Raw genomic sequence first — 20,244 nt, 5'->3', positions numbered from 1 at the left:
AGCAAAGGAAGGCGGGATAGCGTTGGTCAGGGTGTAAAAGAAGAAGAAAAAAATAAAAAGTAGAAACAAAAAACAAAAAGAGAAAACAGAAAAAAAGGAGGGAAGAAAATAAGAACAAAAGAAGTTTGAGCAAACCAAACTGCAATAACAAACAAACAAACAAACAAACAACGACAAGATATAGAGAAGGGAACGGGGGAAATAATAAACATCCGAACAGCTACAGAGCGCAGCGCTCCAGCTTGGTAGCTTGGTCCGATTTCGGTTTGTTTTTCGTTTTAGTTTTGTGCGTTTTTTTTTTCTTTTTTTTTTCTAGGGGAATGTCAGTGGTCGTATTAGGAATGGGCGGTGAGGTGAAAAGGGGCTCCCAAAACCCAAAGCTGCCGTTCTAACAGATTGCTGCCATACACTAGTGCGTTGGTGAAAAAAAAAAAAAGAAAATTCAAAAGGGCTCACTGTTGGACCGTAAGAAAACGATTGCGCGCCAATCTCAAATAACCAACTTCACGCTGCTGTATCTTTGAAACCGCTCGTAACATCGACGCCAAACAATGTTTTAGTTACAGTTTAATATAGTTTTTAAAAGCTACCACAAGCATTTGCGTCTATGTTTGGTATTTTTTTTTTATCGTGATGTAATTCGAACATAATAGCTGTGCTGGCATTTATTTGGCTAGAAAATCACAACCTTCAGCTATAATTGGTGAGCTCAGTCGTCTTAAAATGAACAAAATGTTTGTGTATCGCTCCATGAATCGATACAATGGTACCTGATAGCATTACAAAACGCTATGGAAGTGAACCAAAACAAACCACAACATCACAGTCCATAAAAACCTCGCAAAAGGTACGGAAATTTCGCTCACTCTTTTGCAACCCATAAACGCTTCGTGTTGGCAGGCATAATCGCATAAAAGTTAATCCCGAAACGTCAAGTGCAATTACATTTGTGCCCCTGCAATTACATTATGCAATTACATTCAATTTCATGTGTTTCTGGGCACAAAAAACAGAAATCGACGAGATGAGTTGATTTCAGAACATCTTTTTATATATTTTAAGATGTTGTTCCTGCATATTAGCGATTGTAGAACATTTAACACTTCATTTCGCTAAGCTTCATGTTGAAGCGTAAAGTTTACGCTTCGTGTATCCCTGGCTATAGTGTTTCGAAACGGTAACACTTCATGTCAGTAACCCTGTATGTAGGTGGCGTGTGCGTAGGCCAGTCCACGTGCTCGTTGCGTTAATTTAGAAGCAATACCCACTGGTGCGGTTTGGTTTAGTTAGCGGGACTAAACGGTCGACACGACGGCCAGCGCAATTTGCCCAGACAGCAGCTTTGGTATGGTGTGGGGAGGGGCAACACAAAAGCATTAAAAAAAAACACACACACCCACGATACGGGAAGAAGAGGAGGGGCCGGTGGCATGGAGTGCGTGCCTTTTTGGTGATTTTTTGTTGTTTGTGAGGTAGTCAAGGGGAGGGGGTGCGGGGGTTGGTAGGAAGGAGAAGGGGAATGGTGATGGTACGACAACTACCTGAACGGATTTCGATTGCTTTCCAATTCCCTGCTTTCTATGAACAAGATGTACATCATCTTCGATGTTATTCACGCGAAGAATTCGTTTTCTGAGGAAAACAGTATGCATGAAGAAAGGGAGCAAGAGAGAGAAAGAGAGAGGTAAAGAGAGAGAGAAAGAGAGAGAGAGAGAGAGAGAGAGAGAGAGAGAGAGAGAGCGAATGGGAAAAACATTCAAAGACATGTTTGTAAAGAGAAGATAGCGGAGGTGATTGAAAATTTTGAAGATGCAGAGCAAAAAGTAAAAAAAAAAGTGAAAGTGAGAGAAAGAGAGAAAGAGAGAGAGCGAGAGAGAGAGAGAGAGAGAGAGAGAGAAAGAGAGAGAGAGAGAGAGAGAGAGAGAATGCGAAAAACATCACTTTAGTATTGTTTTAGTCAGTTGGTGGATGTTTGGTGAAAAAAAACGGTGACATTGTCGTTGTTCATCATGTTTGGTGCTAATCCGTAAACGGGTAGTGGGTAGAGTGGGTGGTATCAGCGTTTAGTATTTATATTCCACGGCTACTTAGATATGACCGAACTTCTGCACAAGTGTACCGATTGTACCGATTAGGAAAGCCCGTTTTGACAAATGCACATCTGTATGTTTTTTGTGTCTGTGAATGTGGGTGAGTGTGGGTGATTTCTTCGATCCAAAGCGCTACAAACTCTACAAAGCCAGCCAGCCAGGCGGCAAGTATGGCCCAAAACTAACAACCAGCGCTTATCAGATCAACTAGCAAACCGAAATAACAAAGAAAGAAAATAAACACAGAAAAGAAAGAATGGAAGCATGCCGGATGTCGTAGAACCGGGAGAATATCAACAGCCAGAGTGGAAAACATATAACAAAAGTGCACAACACACAACATGCTGAACAGCAAAACAGTAAAAGCAGAGCATTGGTAAAGGGTGCAGGCAGAAGATTCTACAAATGACTAAAAGTACCAGTAGACGAATGCAAGGCTCATTCACCACGCTATTACACAGTCAGCACGCTTATTTCAGTACATTGCATTCGTCTATGCTGGGCGACAAGTGGTGGGTGTGTATTTACAAAACTAATGCTCAAATCTCAAAGCTACACTAATGGGAGATCAACACTGGAAATCAATGGAATACAGGGATTCGGATGGGCTGTTGGTGAGAGAGAGGGAGAGAGAGAAAGAGAGAAAGAGAGAGAAAGAGAGAAAGAGAGAGAAAGAGAGAGAAAGAGAGAAAGAGAAAGAAACAGAGAGAGAAACAGAGAGCCGGGAGGCAAAGGCAGAGTGAGAGTTGAATGAAAGTTAGGGTAAGTTAGGGCGCCATATTCACTGGCGGGCGCATTGTGAGCCGGGCGAGTACCGGGGATGCCCTAGAGCTCCCAAAGTAGTAGCAGCACAGTAACCAGCCAGGCTGGACTGGCAGCCAGGACCGCATAATTTCAAAATCCGGCACCAGGCCTCCGGCACCGGCACTCAAAGTGTCTTGCCCTTTTGGCAAAGAAAACAAAAAAGAAAAACAAAAACACGAGCCGGCTGGTGACTGGGGTTGGCTGCCAAATGCCACGTTAGAGTTAGCGTTATCCGAAGAGAGACCCAAGAGACCCAAGCTGTATACTGTAAAAATACTGAAAATGTTCCTTGCATCGTTAAAAGAGGTACGCCGTTTGAATTTTGAATCGTTTGAATTTTGAAAAATCCAAAAAGGCGTTCAGCAGCAGCAGGCAAAGCAATTTGGCGATTATTTCAAACCAAATAAAATAGTGAATAGTATATCGAAGTGTTGCTAGGCCATTTGGAGCCATATTTGAAGCAAAACTGTCGTGAATAATTTTTTTTATTCAGTAAAATAACACCGCCACGGCGACACTTGCCTACTTAAGGTATACAAACATCAATGTAATGTCCTGGCGGACATCATGGAGAATGATTGGCGGATGCTAGTTAGTGATGTTTACGGGAATGGTAGGCAATTTGACACCATAGAGCAGCTGGAAGTAGCTAATAAGAGTGCATGGCGATCTCCTTGCGCACTGCAACATTTTTCATGCTCGCTGTATGCATGCCAACCCGCATTTCCAGGCAATTAATAGTAAAGGAGGAGTTACTGAGTGTAAATAAAATAACATTGATAGCCTAATGGACTGTTGTCCATCTTAATTTCATTTTTATGTAGCACATTATGTAGGCTATCATTATGAAACACCACATTTTTGGTTTTTTGGCTCCCAAATCCACAATTTTTAATATTTTTTCAAAATTCAAACGGGTACATCTTTTAACGATGAAAGAAACATTTACAGTATTTTTAATTATTTTTGGGGCGCTTTATTCGAGCGCGAGATCGAAAAAAACAGGGTGAGGCTATCATTTTGAAACATAGTGTAGGGTAGGTGCAGGTCAACATGCCACAGCCACCAAAGGCCTCCAAAGACCAAACGTGACGCAGTAGCTCAGTTAGCTAAAAGTCAGCAAAAAGAAGTTGGATAACAACCGCACCAGGGGGTTTTTGGGTGGGAAAGGGGCGGGTTACTGGTGGGGTTAAGGGTGAGAGAGAGAGAGAGAGAGAGAGAGAGAGAGAGAGAGAGGAAGAAACAGAGAGAGAGAGAAAGAGAGAGGGAGAGCAAGAGAACAGGAAAGAGAGAGAAGGAGACAGAAAGAGAGAGGATAAGCTGAGTGCCTCTGACTTACCGGTTGGCCGCGTTCAGTGGACACCACGGGCAAATACAACAGAGCAGCAGCGTAAGGATGCCAAGGGCGAGCAGGATCGCGAGGAAGATCAGCAACCAGAACAGCACCCGGTTCTCTGCCTTGTACAGGATCTGCCAAAAGACCGACACACACATGAGGCGGATGGAAGCCACAACAGCCACAACCAGCGGTGCCACCACTTACCGCACTGCGCTCCTCCTGGCTGATGATGTTCGTGATCGTCCCATTGATCGAGAGCCGCTGCTGGATCCGGGCAATGTCAACGACCGAGTCGGAATCGTAGAGAATAGTGGCGATCACCACCGATCGATCGCCACCACCAGTGTCCCCGCCGGTGCCACCACCGATCAAATGATCGCTCGCATCGCTAGCCGTGGCCGGCCGGACCTCCTGAATGATGACGCGCCCCCCCGTAATGTCCTGGAGTGTTTCCTGAACGCGGCGCCGATCCGGATCACGCCCGGGCACCAGAAACGTCACCGTGCGCGTCCGGCTCTCGGGCGGATAGACCCGGATCGTGGTGGTCGAGTAGCGTACCGGTACGCCCAGATCGAAGGCACGGGCCGTTAACACGTACACGTCCGTGGCCTGTCGCTCACCGGCGGCGGCGGCGGCGGCGGCCCCAGCGTTGGCCGGTGAACTTGGCGACCTTAGCACCACTTCCGACGGGACTGACGACGCGCTCAGCTGGCGACGGCGACGGCGACGGCGACGCTGAGGTTGCTGCTGCTGCTGCTGTTGCTGGGACCGCAGCGATCCGGTCACCCGCAGCTCACCCGTGATGGGATGCAGGAAGAACTGGTTACCGTAGTTGCCGTAGATCAGCTCGTAGCGCACCTCATTGTTGGGTGCTTCCGCGTCCCCATCCTGTGCCCGGATAAAGGCGGGCACGGTGAAGTTGGTGAGATCGGCGGACAGGATAAACTCGTACAGGGGCCGCTCGAAACGCGGTGACTCATCGTTCACATCGATCAGCCGGATGACGAGGGGTACGAGGGCCCGGTTCCCAATGCCATCGTCGTCCCGCGCCTCCACGTACAGGTGGTACTCGGGCATCGATTCCCGGTCGAAGCCATGGTTACTGATCGCGACCGTCACCACACCGGACGCCGGATCCAGGTTGAGCGAGGTGTTCTGTGGACCGAGGAGCTGCGTGTAGCGAACGCGCCCACCCAAACCGGCCGTATCGGCGTCGGTTGCGTGCACCTGCACCACCCGCGTCCCCGCCGTCATGTTTTCCGGCAGATCGACCAGGTAGTCGGCCTGCTCGAACACCGGCGCGTTATCGTTCGCATCGGTCAGGTAGACGGTCACGTTAACCAGTGTCGACAGGTTGGTGGCCGGTCCGAGCTCCTGCGCCAGTATCTGGAAGTGCACGTACGTGGCGGTTTCGTAGTCGAGCCGGCCGGAGTCGCGCACCCGGATCACGAAGTTGGCGTGTCCCTCGGCCACGTTCGGGGCGATCTCGAACGTGCCATTGTTGTCGAGCAGCGTCAGCGAGAACACTCCATTTTTGCCCGCATCATCGTCCATCACGCGCGGTGTGTACGGTTCGCTGAACGTCAGCACCGTCCCGGGAGCGGCGTTCTCCTCCAGCCGTGCCACGTAGCTGCAAATCGTGTACATTATTAGTGTGGGTTCCGGTACCGCTACAACGCAGGGGTAGCTCACTTACTGGTCGTTCTCGAAGTAGGGTGGTGAGTTGCTGCGCTCGGGCAGGAAGAACGCCAGCTGGACGGTGGTTGCCATGGCCGGTGGTTCGTCCCGGGACACCTTCACCTCCTCGGCGATCACGGTCAGTAGCACGGGATCGCCGGCGTGCGTCAGAGCCAGGATGTCGTCTAGCGGTCGCAGTAGCGCGATCTCACCTGTTTCATTGTTTTTTTTTGTGTGTGTGTGAGAGAGAGAGAGAGAGAGAGAGAGAGAGAGAGAGAGAGAGAGAGCGAGAAGAGAGTCAGTCAGGTGGTTCCCTATTTTAATGTTGAATTTAAAGTTAAGATAAATCTGTTATTTTTTTAACCGATTTGGACAAATAGGTCAGTTTTTGAACCGTCTGCTTATGCCATTTTAGTAATCAATCACTTTAAAAAATCGTTCACTAGTGAAAACTGCGGTGGTGCACTGGAGTGGCCTCCTCGTTCGCCGGGTTTGACGGCGCCGGACTTTTTTTTTCTGTTTGTCTATTTGAAAAGTAAGGTTAATGCCAGCAAACCGAAAGCTATGAATCAACTTAAAGCAAATATTAGAGCTGAAATGGCTAAAATTACTCCCTAAATGGTGGCAAAACAATGAGCAATGTCGAATGAAGGCAGTTATTTGATAGATATCATATTTTGACTTAACCGGGGGGTTAGGCATTTAATTTTGTTTTGTGACAGATATTTTTATCATTTTTCCCTGAATGCTAGTCCTTTCGGGAACATTGTGTAATTTTTTTGGATCATTCAAAGTAAAACTGACAAAGTTACAGAGTTTTTGAAACCGGCGTTTTATACAAGGCTCCATGCAGCTCGCTAATTTGAAGAGCGTTTCCGCAAAAATCAACGCTTTCGAAGTCGGTGCCGTATAAACTACTGGTCCGATTGATTTGAAATTTTTAACACATAATCTGTACACTCTTTGCTAGATAGTCCCGTCGAGATTTCATGAAAATTGATAGTTTCTTCACATAAAATCGTCAAAAATGATCCTTGCTTTGGCTAGAAATTACCGAAGCCCCCCACCCCCCTTGATTATCAATAAATGGCATAGAATAACCTAAATAAAACTGGGTCTTTTCTAAAATTGGCTGGAACATGACAGAGTTATTCAACTTTAAAATAGGGATCCACCTGATGGCGCTCCAAAATCAAATCATAAATAATTCTTAAAATGAAACCTATATCAGTCTAACTCGAACTCCGTGATAGCGAAAGCAGTGAATGATGCTGACTCCGCGACGCTCATCTCGTCTTGAATGGCAACAATCGAAAAGGCACCATTTTACTATTTTCATTCTCTAAAGTGAACACAAAAAAGTGTACTAAAGTACACGACAAAGTGCCTGCAATCTCCGTTGCACCGTTCATCAACAAAACACCACAAAGGACGAAGAGACCGGGCCGAAATCGTGCCGAGCAAACGCCAAGCGCAGCGATCGCGCTCTTTCTGACCGGACAATATTCAGATCGGGCGAAAACGGATCCAAAGAGCGAAGAAAAAACTATCAAAATCATGTTCGCATGTAGGCTTTCGACTGTCATGATGCATTTGGCGGATAACTGCCCGAAGGACGCACGCACGGGGCTTAAAATATTTACCCGAACCTGAATAGTTTAAGTTTTTTTTTTTTTTAGGTTACTACTCGAAACAAATCCATTTTTTAACGCATAGAAATAAGCTTTGAACAATCGTCAGTGTCCATTCTTCTTCTTTTACTTACCGGACGTTTCGTTGATGTCGAAGAAGGAGGTGAAGGGGTTACCCTCCGACACTAGGCCGTACCGGATCTCGCGCGGTACTCCCTTGTCGCCGTCCTCGGCGTGTACCTGCAGTACCTACACACAAGCGGAGCACAGTGGATCAGTGTTTAGGTGCAATCGACGTACGGACGGACGGATTCAGTGGCCGTCGATCAACCTTACCTTGTCACCCGGTATCAGTCCTGCCGGGAGCCGCGTAACCGGCGGTGCAACCGTAAACACTGGCGGCACATCCTGCACATCCTCCACGATGATCACCACCTCGAGACCGGCAATGTTCCGCGTATCCTGGCCCGGTTCCGCGTAGGCACCCTGTTGCCGGTAAAGGAAAATGCAGTTCCGCAGTTAGTGGTCGGTTTGGAAAGAACAAAAACAAAAACAAAAAAACGCGGTCTACACTCACATTGGCCAGCACCGTCAGGTGGTACATGGCTTGCTTCTCGAAGTCGAGCGGACCGAGCAGGAAGATGGTACCCTCGGTTGTCTCGGGCGAAACGATCTTCTGCCGGATGCCGAACAGTGGTGAACCCTGCGGACGAACATGTGGCCCGGTATGAGCTGGTGTTTGATGGCTGAATCACCTAAAACGGCTCTACACATCATACATACCCACAGCTCCAAGTAGACCGACTTCGACTGCAGTGGATTCTTGTTGGCGAGCACGTAGTCCAGCTCAGTTCCCTTCTTGGCATCCTGCAAGGGAATCGTGAGTGAGGGAGAGTGAGTGATGAAATCCGGCGGAGGTAAAAAACCCATATCTACAGTATGTAAAAAAAAAAAATTAACCACCCCCTTACAAGAAACTTTGATTTTGGCTGATTTTCCATGGAAACCCTCAGCCCAAAAATGTGTATCGCATATGAATAGATTTATTTTTTATTTTTCTTTACTATGCTTTTCACATTTTTGAAGAATAACTCCTAGAAACAAAGATATTACGAAAACAGTCGAGCAAGGTAAGAAAAACACGTTTCTTCACGCTTCTTAGGTGCCTCACTCTAGTATTTTTAATAAATAAAATATATAATAAAACGATAAAACCCTAAAATAGGTCTCAAAAGATGTTTTTGGCATTAAATGAACTGCATTTATGCATTATCGTTGGATGCATTTATCGTTGAAATTGAGAGGAAAAATGGTTATTGATTATTTTGGAGTAAAAACTGTACAACAGCATACAATAGAAAACATGAGGGTGGATAAACTTTTTTTTTTGCGTGCTTTTCTTGCCTTGCTCGACTGTTTTCGTAATATCTTTGTTTCTAGGAGGTATTTTTGGAAAATATAAAAAGCATAGTAAAGAAGAATAAAAAAAAACAAAGCTATTGATATGTGATACACATTTTTGGGCTGAGGGTTGCTATGAAAAATGAGCCAAATTCTATGTTTCTTAGGAGGGGGCAAAAAAATGCATAATAACTCCTTTCCGCCCCCCTTACCCCTTGATTGTTATGTTTTTGGTGCATACTTGGAACTTTTTTTTTTTAAATTAATAATGTAAAACTCGTTCTTTTGGCTAAATTGTAAATAGCCTAACCTTTTCAACTGCAAAATTCTGCCAAAATTCGAAAAATCGAAAAACTCAAAGAGGCTACCTGGATAAAGTTGTAGTCTATCGAAAGAATATTGATATATATTTTTCTGATGACCCGTGTGAAGACGCGACTACCCAAATTAGATGCCATGGATGAAGTTTGTTTTTAGTAAATCTTCCCCAAAATAGACCCAAATATTCTTGAAAAGTGGTAGTTTGTTTTGCCATCCATTTGAAAAAATAAAATTGAATGGTTACGCCACAAAAAATCGCCAAAAAAGGATCTTTTTTCTAGCCAAAAATTACCGAAGTCCCTCTCCCCCGCCCCTGGTAAATATCTATTAAAAAAAACCCTGAAACTACGCAATTAGAGAAGAAATCCTGGAGTAGTTAACCTACTGCCTGTAGGCCACTGCGTTACCTACCTCCGGTACCATGATGATGCCGGCCTTGTGCGGGAAGATCAGATCGTGCGGTGTGGTGAAGTTGGTGGCGGTGATCGAGCAGCTCTGCACCGACATACCACCCTTGGTGTCCTTCACCGACACCTGGAAGTCGTAGTAGCGGCCCGGTTCCAGCCGCCGCGTCAGTATCACGTTCGCCTGGCAGATCGAGTTGAACTTGGTGCAGGGCAGCGTCTCGATCTGGACGGTTGATGAGGCCGCATCCCCTGTTTTCCGTGCGTGAAGAGGGAGAAACCGGACGACGGGGTTAGACGTGAACGTGCAAGGGTTGCTCCATGTGCCAACGAAAACACGCCGACTACACTTACCGACTAGCTCGAACTGGAGCGGATATTCGAACTCGTCGTCGGTGGCCCGCAACCGGTAGATGACGGAGCCGACGGTGGCATCGGTTGGTACGAGGACGAGCCGCATGCTGGTCGAAGGATCGAACTTTGGATCAAGCCCGGCCACCGATCGGGCACCGATGGTGAGCAGGGTTAGGGTGGCGAACAGTAGCACCAGTAGCAGCGGTGGCGGCGGCGGCGGCGGCGGCGGCGGCGGCGGCGGCAGGGGCTGTTGCTGTTGCGTCCTAGCGCACCACGTTCGCGCCGGTGGCTTCTCTGCACCCCGGTAGGACGTCATTTCCTGGCTGCGGAAAGGGGAAGAGAAGATGAAGTAAAGGGTCAGTGGTCACAGTGGTCAAAGATGTTAGCGAGGCAGCGAGGTTTTTATTTTATTAACATTACGTTGAGTACAGCATGAACTATTTGTGAAGAAATGAAAAATATTTGATTTTCGAGGAGTCATTACATCAGAAGAAGAAAAAAAAAAAGCTTGCAAAAAGGATTATGCAGCACGCTCTCAGCTTCAATTGCTTATGGCTGAAAATGGATATTAAGGTTCTTAAAAACAACGAGAAAGTATTCATAAATGCGAAAGCCGTAGGCAGCAACGCTATCAAGATCAGAACGAATCGGATCAGTAACAGGATCGTAAACGTGAACCTAATGCGAATCCTCCCCGTTGCTCAATTACTACTGTGTCCACTAAATAAGGGGATTCGGTACTCAATATGCTCGTGCAAACCATTGTTTTTAATTTTCGTATTTTTTGTAGGTTGTCAGTACTATGATTGATAGCCATATGACAGGCTTCAAGTCAAAATAATGATTAGTATTTGAGATATGATTTTTTTTTGTGAGCTACTCATAGTGCATTCTTCGTTTTCGCTTTGACGATTATTTTGCAGCAAAGAGTTTGCTTAAAGTTTGGTTTGCGGATAGGTAAAGAATGAGGCAGAAAGCCTTTGGTGACTACGCTTAATTAAATAAAAATGTGTACACATCGTCAAAAGACTTCCAGGATGGTCCACGAACGTGTTGAAGACGACAAACGTCCTAGGTGACCATCGACGCCAATCGATAAACAAATCCCCAACAAATCAAACGATCTGGTAATGGAAATCCAACGATTAACAACTAGAAACCTTGCTGATGACGTTGGCATATTCAGATAATTCGTCAATTACATTTAGAAAAATGTGTTGGGCCTCAAACGCGTCAGAACTCGGCTGGGTAACGTTGGTAGCAGCGACACTGGCAATGGTTCTCCGTGACATTTTCATCAAAAACTCAACTTATATCGTTCCACAACCACCGTATTATGCTGATTAACCACTATGTCACTTCTGGCTATTGAAAAAGCTAAAAAAAAACCCGCTTCGGGGACACCGTTTTGAAACGAGAGAACAGATTCAAGCGGATGCGAAGAAGGAACTGAAGGGCATCCCTAAAGTCGATTTTTTCATTTGTTTCCAAAACTGGAAAATCCGTAGTCACAAGTGCATTGCATCGGGGAGGGATTACTTTGAAGGTGACGAAATTGATTAAGAGGTATAAAACAGGACTTTCGAAATAAATCAAAAATCCCCTTATTTAATGGCCAGAGTAGCACATCGTGTCGCATTCGTATATGATTCTACGATCCCCTACAATGAGATGTCGTGTGTTTTAATAGGAAAGGGCCGTGTGGCAACATATGCACTAAAAGGTACTTAAATTTTAAAGTGAATATACAAAGTAAATTGCCACCGTTAATCCACCCGCCGGAAAACAAAAGCTGTGGACTGTAAAAAGAAATTACAATAAAAAAAACCGCTTTCATTTTTATGATGCTACTAAAACCTATACATCCAACATTTTATACAGGGTGAGCTAAAAAAATCTGCAAAACAGTTAAAATGCCATATGTTTTTCATTTTTGCGTGGATTTTTTTGAGTAAAACAAAAACTGTCGGGAATTTGATACTCTTTTAGAATCACTTTAATTTTTTATCGCTATGTTACTTTTTGGATGAATTATGGTCTTTTCACCGTACAAGAAGCCTAACTTCCTTGGCCGCAAGTGATCGGATTCCAAACATGGTTTCTCTTCGATGAAATCCCCTGCATTATCCAGTAGATTGTGATATAAAAAATGATGGGGTTTAGTTGCCAGTGAAGTCAGCTGATGATTTACATCCTCCAGGGCTGGCCACCAGGACGCATAAGCTGGGTTTGATAATGGGTTTGAGATGTGATAACATGCCATTTTTTGCATATTTTTGTTCGATCGATCCGAGATAAAATCATCAGCCAAATCTATTAGAAGCTCCATTGTAGTCCTAGGAATGCAAACAATTCATGTGAAAGTCCCGGGAGATTGCAACAGGACTCTGTATCTTATTTAAAAGCAATAGCGCGACATGAGATTGGCGAAAACGGAACGATTCACAATGCATTTCCATGTTTCATTGGCTGTCAATCACAGCTATGAAAATAAAATGCGTAGGACTTCTCCGTTTGTGGTGTTTTATAGAGCAAGGTTAGACCTAAAAAATAACATAGTTTTGATCAGCTTGAGCAAACGCGTCTCCAAGAATGAGCCAAAAAGGCCACAAAGCACCTTGCGGGTAGCGAGCGATGCTTTCTTCTACGGTGTGTCTCAAGACCATAATTCATCCAAAAAGTAATATACCGGAAAAAAAACTAAACTGATTCTAAAACTTGAATGAAATTCCCGACACGTTTTGGTTTTACTCAATAAAATTCAATCAAAAATGAAAAAGATATGGCGTTTTAACTGTGTTGCAGTTTTTGTTTTACCTCACCCTGTACACAAAAGATGAAGAGTCGCCGGAGAACGAAGCTTGCTAGGAGAATTAGTAGAAAGTAAAACGATTGCAAATAACAAGCCAGCGTTGCAGCGTGACGCCTACGCACTGGACAGGGAAGACCTGAAGTGAAACACTGACGATATTGCATTTAAATCGACGATCGATATTGCGGACATTCGTTTAGATCGTCACGAAAATAATACCCGTTCGGGATGCTTAGAGGATAAACGCGATACTGATGTTTTAATTTTTGTGGCAACATTCAGCAGCCAGGGAAGGGAGGGTGCTCCAGGGAGGTTGATGGTTGAGAATCTGCTGCTTAGAGGCGTGTTGCTCTAGCTGAACGGGGACGCGTGAGTGAGGTGTGAGTTATGCAAAGGGTGGCAATCCATTAACCGGACTCGTGATAATTTGTTCTATCTCTCTCTCTCTCTCTCTCTCTCTCTCTCTCTCTCTCTCTCTCGCTCTCTTTGCAGTTTGAAGGAACTGCTTCGATCGCATGAAACATCTGGATCGCTGGGTCATGTGGATCATGAAGCTGTCAACTACCTCCTCCTCCTCCTCCTCCTCCTCCTCCTCCTCCTCCTCCTCCTTCTATTCTCGCTGCTGCGAATTCTCTCTCTCTTTGTCTGTCTTGTACTCTTGGCTGAGGATCACCTTCCGTGAAGGGCTTATAGTGTCTTAACCCTACCCCCGCTGCGCCCCGTTGCCGGTCGCATTGTCGCCGGCTGGGACCTCTCCTCCTTTATCCTCCCTTCCCCTAAACAAAAAAAAAAAAACAAAAAACAACCCTCGATCCCTCTCCCCGAACCAGCGATCACGCAGTCAGTCCCGTTCCAATCGAATTTGTCACCGCGGGCCCCGCGTTTTTACCTTCAACTTCCCCGAGGCTAGTGGACCGCCCACCACCCCCCCCCCCCACCCGCCATCACTTACTGTCCCGTCTCCTCCGCAGAACAGAGAAGTCTCACGCAAGCGCGGCCCTTCAGATCGCTTCGTTCACTCGTTGCTATCTTATCTGATCGCCGAGGCAACCAGAATGCCCCGCGGTGGTCTCGCCGGTTCGCGGACGACAAAGACCGCAGCGCCTAACGGTGGCTGCTGCTGCTGCTGCTGTTGGCTTAGCTACTCGCCCCGTGTGTTGGAGGTGTTGAGGTGGTATGAGCCGCCGGTTTCGACGGTTCTGCGGGGCGACGCGAGCTACGCGAAAAGAAGTTTGTGCCGAGCCGAAACCGAGGCCGAATGGGGAGGGGGGGGGGGGGGGGAGAGAACGAGACAGGCCTGTAAATTCCAATCCAATCCGTGCACTCCGGTCACTATGGCGCCCTCTAGCGGTGTTGATGTCGCTGCAGCCGCCGCCGCCGCAACAGAAGGGCGTGACGGGCGCTCTGTTTGGAATACCGGAAATGGGACACACAAGGAAGAGAGAGAGGGCGCGCGCGCTCGCGAGAGAGAGCCGGAATCGCATAAATGATGAATCGATGATGTCTGGCTAATTAATTGGATGGAGTCGTTCAACCAGCCCTCCCTGGGCGGCCGGGCGGTTGTCTGGGTAAGCAATTAATTAGGAGCCGAGTTCGTCCCCGATCTGGGATCCAGATCCTTGCGGTGTGTTTTGGCCGATTCGTGGCGGGTATTCGTGATCTTGTGATCGGGCGCAGCGACTCCACCGCCTTCAGGGTAATCTATGACCAGCCAGCTGCCTCTGAAAGGGGAGGCCTGCGGGCGCTCCCTTGGGCGCTTTGTAGCACAGTTCCGCAATCGATCGATCGTTCGGTATTTGTGTTTGTGTGTGAGAGGGAAAAAAAAAAGAGAGAGAGAGAGAGAGAGAGAGAGAGAGAGAGACCGGAGAACGGAGACTAACGGACTGGGCGTCGTGCAGCAGCAGCAGCAGCAGCAGCAACAGGGCGAAGAGGTCGAGGTCAAACCGGTTTTCCGTTCCCATCGACGGCCTGGGCGACCGACCGCGACACCCTCTTAACTCCCCCCCCCTCCCCCCCCAAATCCACCCTCCACCCTCCCCCGTGATATGCTTTCTTCCCCCTTTTTTTTCCATTCCGGCGATATCGGCCATCGGCGTCGGCGGAGTTGGAGTTGGTCCCCCCGGGGGAACACACAGTGGTCGGCATGAGTAAAAGCCCACCTCTATGGTCCACCACATTTTCGCCTTTGAATTCGTCATTTTCGGTGGCAAAGCCCTTGTAATTTTTTGCTAGAAGCTCTAACTTTCCTCTTTCCAAATCACTTGATTTGAGCTGGATAGGTTTGATGGTTTCTTTTTGAAAATTCTTCAAGTGCGAGATGGTTGATTATGATTGTGACAAAAGCAAAAGCCCACCTCTATAGTCCACCATATTTTCCCCTGTAAAATCGACATTTTCGGCCACAAAGGCCCCGTGATTTTTTTGCTAGAGGCTCTAACATTCCTCTTTCCAAATCACTTGCTTTGAGCTGGATAGGTGTGATGGTCTCTTTTTGAAAATTCTTTAAGTGCGAGATGGTCGATCACGAATGTGACAAAAGCAAAAGCCCACCTGCAAGGAAACATGTTTAACAATTCGTATTGGGCCACTCATACCCCGGATTTTCATTTGTAACTATTTTGACATGGCTTTCACATGGTTTCAGTTATGTTGGGTATTATTCTCATTGTATTGCCTCGTAAAATTATAGTTATTAATACAAACATCGTTCATAACGGGAATTTAAATTAAAATTCTCGTCAATTCTCAACCTGAGCTTTGAGAAGGTGATTCTAGACGATTAATACGACGAGGATGTAAATAAGAGCTTATGGTTTTAGCGATACGTTGAAAATCGTTTTCCTACAGCTCAACAAAATTGCTTCCTCGCGTGCCCATACGCTGATTGAATAAATCAATGAATCCTTTCTGGTGTCAACATAAATTTCGTAGGCCCCAGTACTGTTGTGTTCGCTGATTTAACATTCTAATTTAACGGAAAAACTGCTCCATACCATCGCTTTGCGTCCGGTAACTGACGGTTCACCAAACTCTCCATCGACATATTGTATTAAATGCCTTAATTGTTGTTTCGATAAACAATAAACTACTTCTTCAGCCTTTCTTGAAGTTTGATAACACATTTCCGGGTGACATTAAAACGATTCAGCTCAATTGGGGATGATAAACGGAAGCGTTTTTAGCATATCCACTCCTGCACTCATGTTGTGCTGATCTTCTGTGGCACAGTTCGCTCTCAAAAATAAGACAGCGAAATCAGGATTCTATGATTGAATAGATCATTAGTTTTGATGATTTCTTATCTCTGGAAAGATTGTTTTTTCCTATTTTCCAATCATCCGTTTTCCGAGGGCGCCCGAGTTTGAAAACTGAAAGCTTCTAACCTAGAACATGATTGGTGATTAATTAAGATGTCATTTAGTTGCCCTCTTATTGATAATAACTATTCTGCTAATTTCTGTTGCAGTACTTGGTCCAAACAATGACGAACAAGCAGTTTTCTGATCAGCACACAGTCTTCTGTCCTTCGATACACCCATTCCACGTGCAACAACCCGCGCGGAATCGATTTTCCACGGGAGATGCTAGGATAAGTGGATTTAACATGTGTAAACAATGATGGAGGACACGTAAAATATTAAAACAGACGTAAATAAAAGCTGTATCAACGATACAGTAACCACAGGGCTCTGTCGGGGTTTAATAATATTTATTGCAAAATGGGCTTTTATTTTTGTCACAATCATAATCAACCATCTCGCACATAAAGAATTTTCAAAAAGAGACTATCGAACCTATCAAGCTCAAAGCAAGTGATTTGGAAAAGGAGGAAAGTTAGAGCCTCTAGCCAAAAAAATTACAAAGCCTTATGCCACCGAAAATGACGAATTCAAAGGCGAAAATGTGGTGGACCATAGAGGTGGGCTTTTACTTATGTCGACCACTGTATCTGTACGGGTGGCCAACGTCAACGGCCAACGACATGATCCCCGGGGCCCCGGGGCAGAGGGGCTTTCGATGGGTAATGCGGGGGTGCCGGGTTCACACTACTGTTCACATGATAGCGAAGGGAGCGGAGTTGAAATGCTGGCTGCTATAAGGGAAGAAGGGGATGGGAGAGGCAACCTTTGGCCCTGCATTGGGCTGCCCTTCCGAGCCCAACTGACAGCTCACCACCTACCATCGCCTACCACCCTCCCCCCCCCTCCCGTCCCCTTTTTTCCTCTAGAAAACGGACGGATTGCAGCATGGTGCAAGGTCATTTATCGCTCCTGGAACACACAGCAGAGCGAGTGGAATGAGGGGCATCCTTCCTGGTGACGTTAAGTGACGAATCCGAACCCGAGTGACGCACCACTGGCAACGCGATAGAACGATCGGTTCGTCCGTTTCTTTTCCATCAATCAGTAGGAACCATTGGAATCGAACCTTTTGGGACCGACAATCCGTATCCGGTGTACCGTTAAGAATGTCGACGGCACCAGTGTTCTCTCTTTCTCTCTCTCTCTCTCTCTCTCTCTCTCTCTCTCTCTCTTACGCTTCTATCTCTGCGTAGCGCTCGATACGATCGGCGCCTTATCCGTCGGTGGAATCGCGAGAATCGCGGCCGAGGACGAGGCTCGCGTCGGTCGTGTGGCAACTCCTCCTTCTTTCCCCCGCAACCCCGCTCCTCATCCCCCACTGGTTGACGTCATCGAACGATACAGGCACGACGCGAAGTCCACGCTACCGCCACTTTCCACGCTTTTCCCTCCCGGAGCCTGGACCCCCGGGGAAGGGAAGACCTCCCCATCAGGAGGCTCTCTCTCTCTCTCTCTCTCTCTCTCTCTCTCTCTCTCTCTCTCACACTGTTTCTCTAATCCCGTCTATTCAAATTTCGCCTCGATGCACGATGTGTACAGGGTGTACCATAAAAAAAATGAGAATGTTTTCGATTGCTCTGTTTTGGACTTTCTTCTAACACCAGTATGGCAGTATGGGGTATTGACGTATTCGTGAGACTCATATCTATCAAATGATGTATAAAAAATACTCGTGCAAAAGATGTTTGTTCGGAAAAATGTACTCAAAGGCGACAGGTGTCGAGTTTGCTTCGCGCGCAAGAAAAATCTCATAATAATAAAAGCGGTTCTCGGATTTAATCTTGGCATTGTTTACAGGACTTAAACGTTCTATTCATAAAGGACCAAGGTCAAAGAAAAACGGAAGCGTTCGACAACGATCTGAGCGCACTGAAAAAGTGTTAAGATCGGCGAGAGCAAAAGTTAAGTGAAATCCAGTGCAATCCATGCGCAAGCTTGCAATAGAGAGGAATATCTCAAGATCCTCCATGAATCGGTTGGCGAAATATGACCTAAAAGCAACCTCTAGAGCTGAGGTGAGGCGTAATTTAATAGTTGGAAGGATAAAACATCTTGCGATATGATGCGTTCGATGCATATGTTGGCAGTTTTAAAAACGAAGAAACTGGTCGTCGTGTTTTCTGATGAAACACTTTATCACGATTGATCCAGCAACGAATTCCCGCACGAATAAGTTCATATCGCCCCCTTCTAAAGACTAAGAATGTTTCAGAGAACATAAAATTCAAGTCCACTCTCAAGATCCCCGCTGGAATAATGATGTTGGGAGCAAAATTGTCTCTAATGGTTTCAAAAAATGCCTCCAGTTTTCATAAAATCCCATATTAAAATGAATATTGATAAACGTGCGGCTCGTCCGTCCTCATATATGTTTAAAAAAAATGAATATTGATGTTTATATCACTTCTTCCAAGGAACACATTTTACCATCGATTAAAGCAAACTTAGACACTCCAGAAAATGTTGAGTTTCAGCAAGATGAAGGCCCCTGCCATACGTCTAAATGGTCTCAAATATGGTTAAAGAAGAATATGAATTTTTGTGTCGAAAAATTTATGCCCTCTAGTTTCTAAATTAAACCGGATGGGCTATTTAATATGTTCACGCATTCGTAGCCGCTTGGAGAAATTCATTGCGAAAGCAGGCCGACAACTCCACTAATTCTGTTCGTTTTTGATAAACAATGAAACATTGAGTCATTCTAGATGTTTTAAAACAGTAGAAAACCTACAAAAATTGGCTTTAAACTTCGATAAAGGATTTTCTCATTTTTTTTGTTTATGGTACACCCTGTGTGTGTGCTGGGGATGGGGGGATGATGGGGTGGCTGGTCGGGGCGTGACTGATTGAACTTTGTATTGAAGCAACCCCCGTTCCACACCCACCCTCTCAACACTTACGCCGACATCCAAATGGCTTCGTTTTTGCCGATTCAAGAAGAGAGAGAGAGAGAGACAGAGAGAGAGAGAGAGAGAGAGAGAGCGGAAAGAGAGGGGAAAAGAGAAAGAGTAATTCGTGGAATGGTGCTCGGTCCCACCCCACAGTCGGTGGTGACCTTAGCGACCGGATATGGTCACCAATTTGGAGTCGCTATCTCTCTCTCTCTCTCTCTCTCTCCTCTCTCTCTCTCTCTCTCTCTCTTTTACTGTTCGGATGCTGCTTAATTATGATGCAATAATGATGATGCCCAGGGCATGCTCAGACCACCAAACCGCGGGCAAACCACCACGTATAACGTAACGAGCTATTGTTCTTCGGTCGATCAGCATGGCTCATCCATCCGCCATCGATGTAACCCCAAAGGGAGAGAAAGGGGAAGAGAGAGAGAGAGAGAGAAAAAGAGAACGAGAGCTCGGACCTAGGCCTGCTCGTGCGGTCCCCAGGGGAGCTTACTCGGCGCACGCGGAGAAGAATCGCAGCAGATTAGAATCTTAGCAAAGAATCTGGCGTCCACGGGAGCCACAGTGCGGAGTGCGCTGAAGGGCAAAGGCCACAATCAATCGATCAGACCCACTCGGCCGAACGGCGCAGGCCCCATAGGATGGGGTACTGGCTACTGGTCTGCCGCTTACATTTTATTCAAATGATGGTCATGTAGTGAGCAGCAGCAATCTTCCCCACGAAAGCCACCGAAAAGCGACAGCGACAACCGAACCGTTAGCCGCTTCCTCCAGGATGGTAAGGTGGGTGGGGGCGGTGGTCGGCGTGGCTTTCATTAAAATAATTGGCCCCCGGGAAAGCACCCCCCCCCCCCCCCCGGGGATGGCCTCTAGCCCTGTTCATGATGCCATGATGATCCTTCTGCGATCCTCGTGACCTTCGTCGTTGTTGGGGCCATCAACATCGTCGTAACGCCCTCCCCGGGCGGAAAGGGTACTGACGTTATCAGTATCCACCCTCATCACCCTGCGTGCTACGTTTTTCTGTCCTCTTCCATCGTCAGCTCCGCCCGACGGATGGCGTGGGTGGACGCACGCACGCAGCAGCAGCAGCAGCAAACCGGGCTCGCAACATTCCCGCGGCAGCGTAGGTTTCGTCGCTGTGCCCGT

The 20,244-nt window shown here is 46.5% G+C and overlaps 1 protein-coding gene across 2 annotated transcripts in view; it reads right to left on the bottom strand.

Annotated features, from left to right (window-relative positions):
• The window catches only part of LOC126571590 (cadherin-86C), a 108,106-nt gene that overhangs the window by 8,088 nt on the left and 79,774 nt on the right, over positions 1–20,244 (bottom strand). The window contains exons 3-12 of one of the 2 annotated variants that reach the window (XM_050230372.1): positions 10,022–10,344; positions 9,675–9,919; positions 8,325–8,408; positions 8,119–8,244; positions 7,878–8,027; positions 7,676–7,790; positions 5,930–6,122; positions 4,438–5,863; positions 4,234–4,364; positions 1,542–1,632 (exon numbers count right to left, since the gene is read on the bottom strand). In XM_050230372.1, the coding sequence (XP_050086329.1) occupies positions 1,542–1,632; positions 4,234–4,364; positions 4,438–5,863; positions 5,930–6,122; positions 7,676–7,790; positions 7,878–8,027; positions 8,119–8,244; positions 8,325–8,408; positions 9,675–9,919; positions 10,022–10,344 (2,884 nt within the window). The remainder of the gene's footprint in view (positions 1–1,541; positions 1,633–4,233; positions 4,365–4,437; positions 5,864–5,929; positions 6,123–7,675; positions 7,791–7,877; positions 8,028–8,118; positions 8,245–8,324; positions 8,409–9,674; positions 9,920–10,021; positions 10,345–20,244) is intronic. The other variant, XM_050230282.1, reaches the window with a different exon arrangement.

The sequence above is a fragment of the Anopheles aquasalis genome, chromosome X, assembly GCF_943734665.1.
Source record: "Anopheles aquasalis chromosome X, idAnoAquaMG_Q_19, whole genome shotgun sequence".
Lineage (NCBI taxonomy): Eukaryota > Metazoa > Arthropoda > Insecta > Diptera > Culicidae > Anopheles > Anopheles aquasalis.
This window is presented reverse-complemented; position numbering and strand designations above follow the sequence as displayed.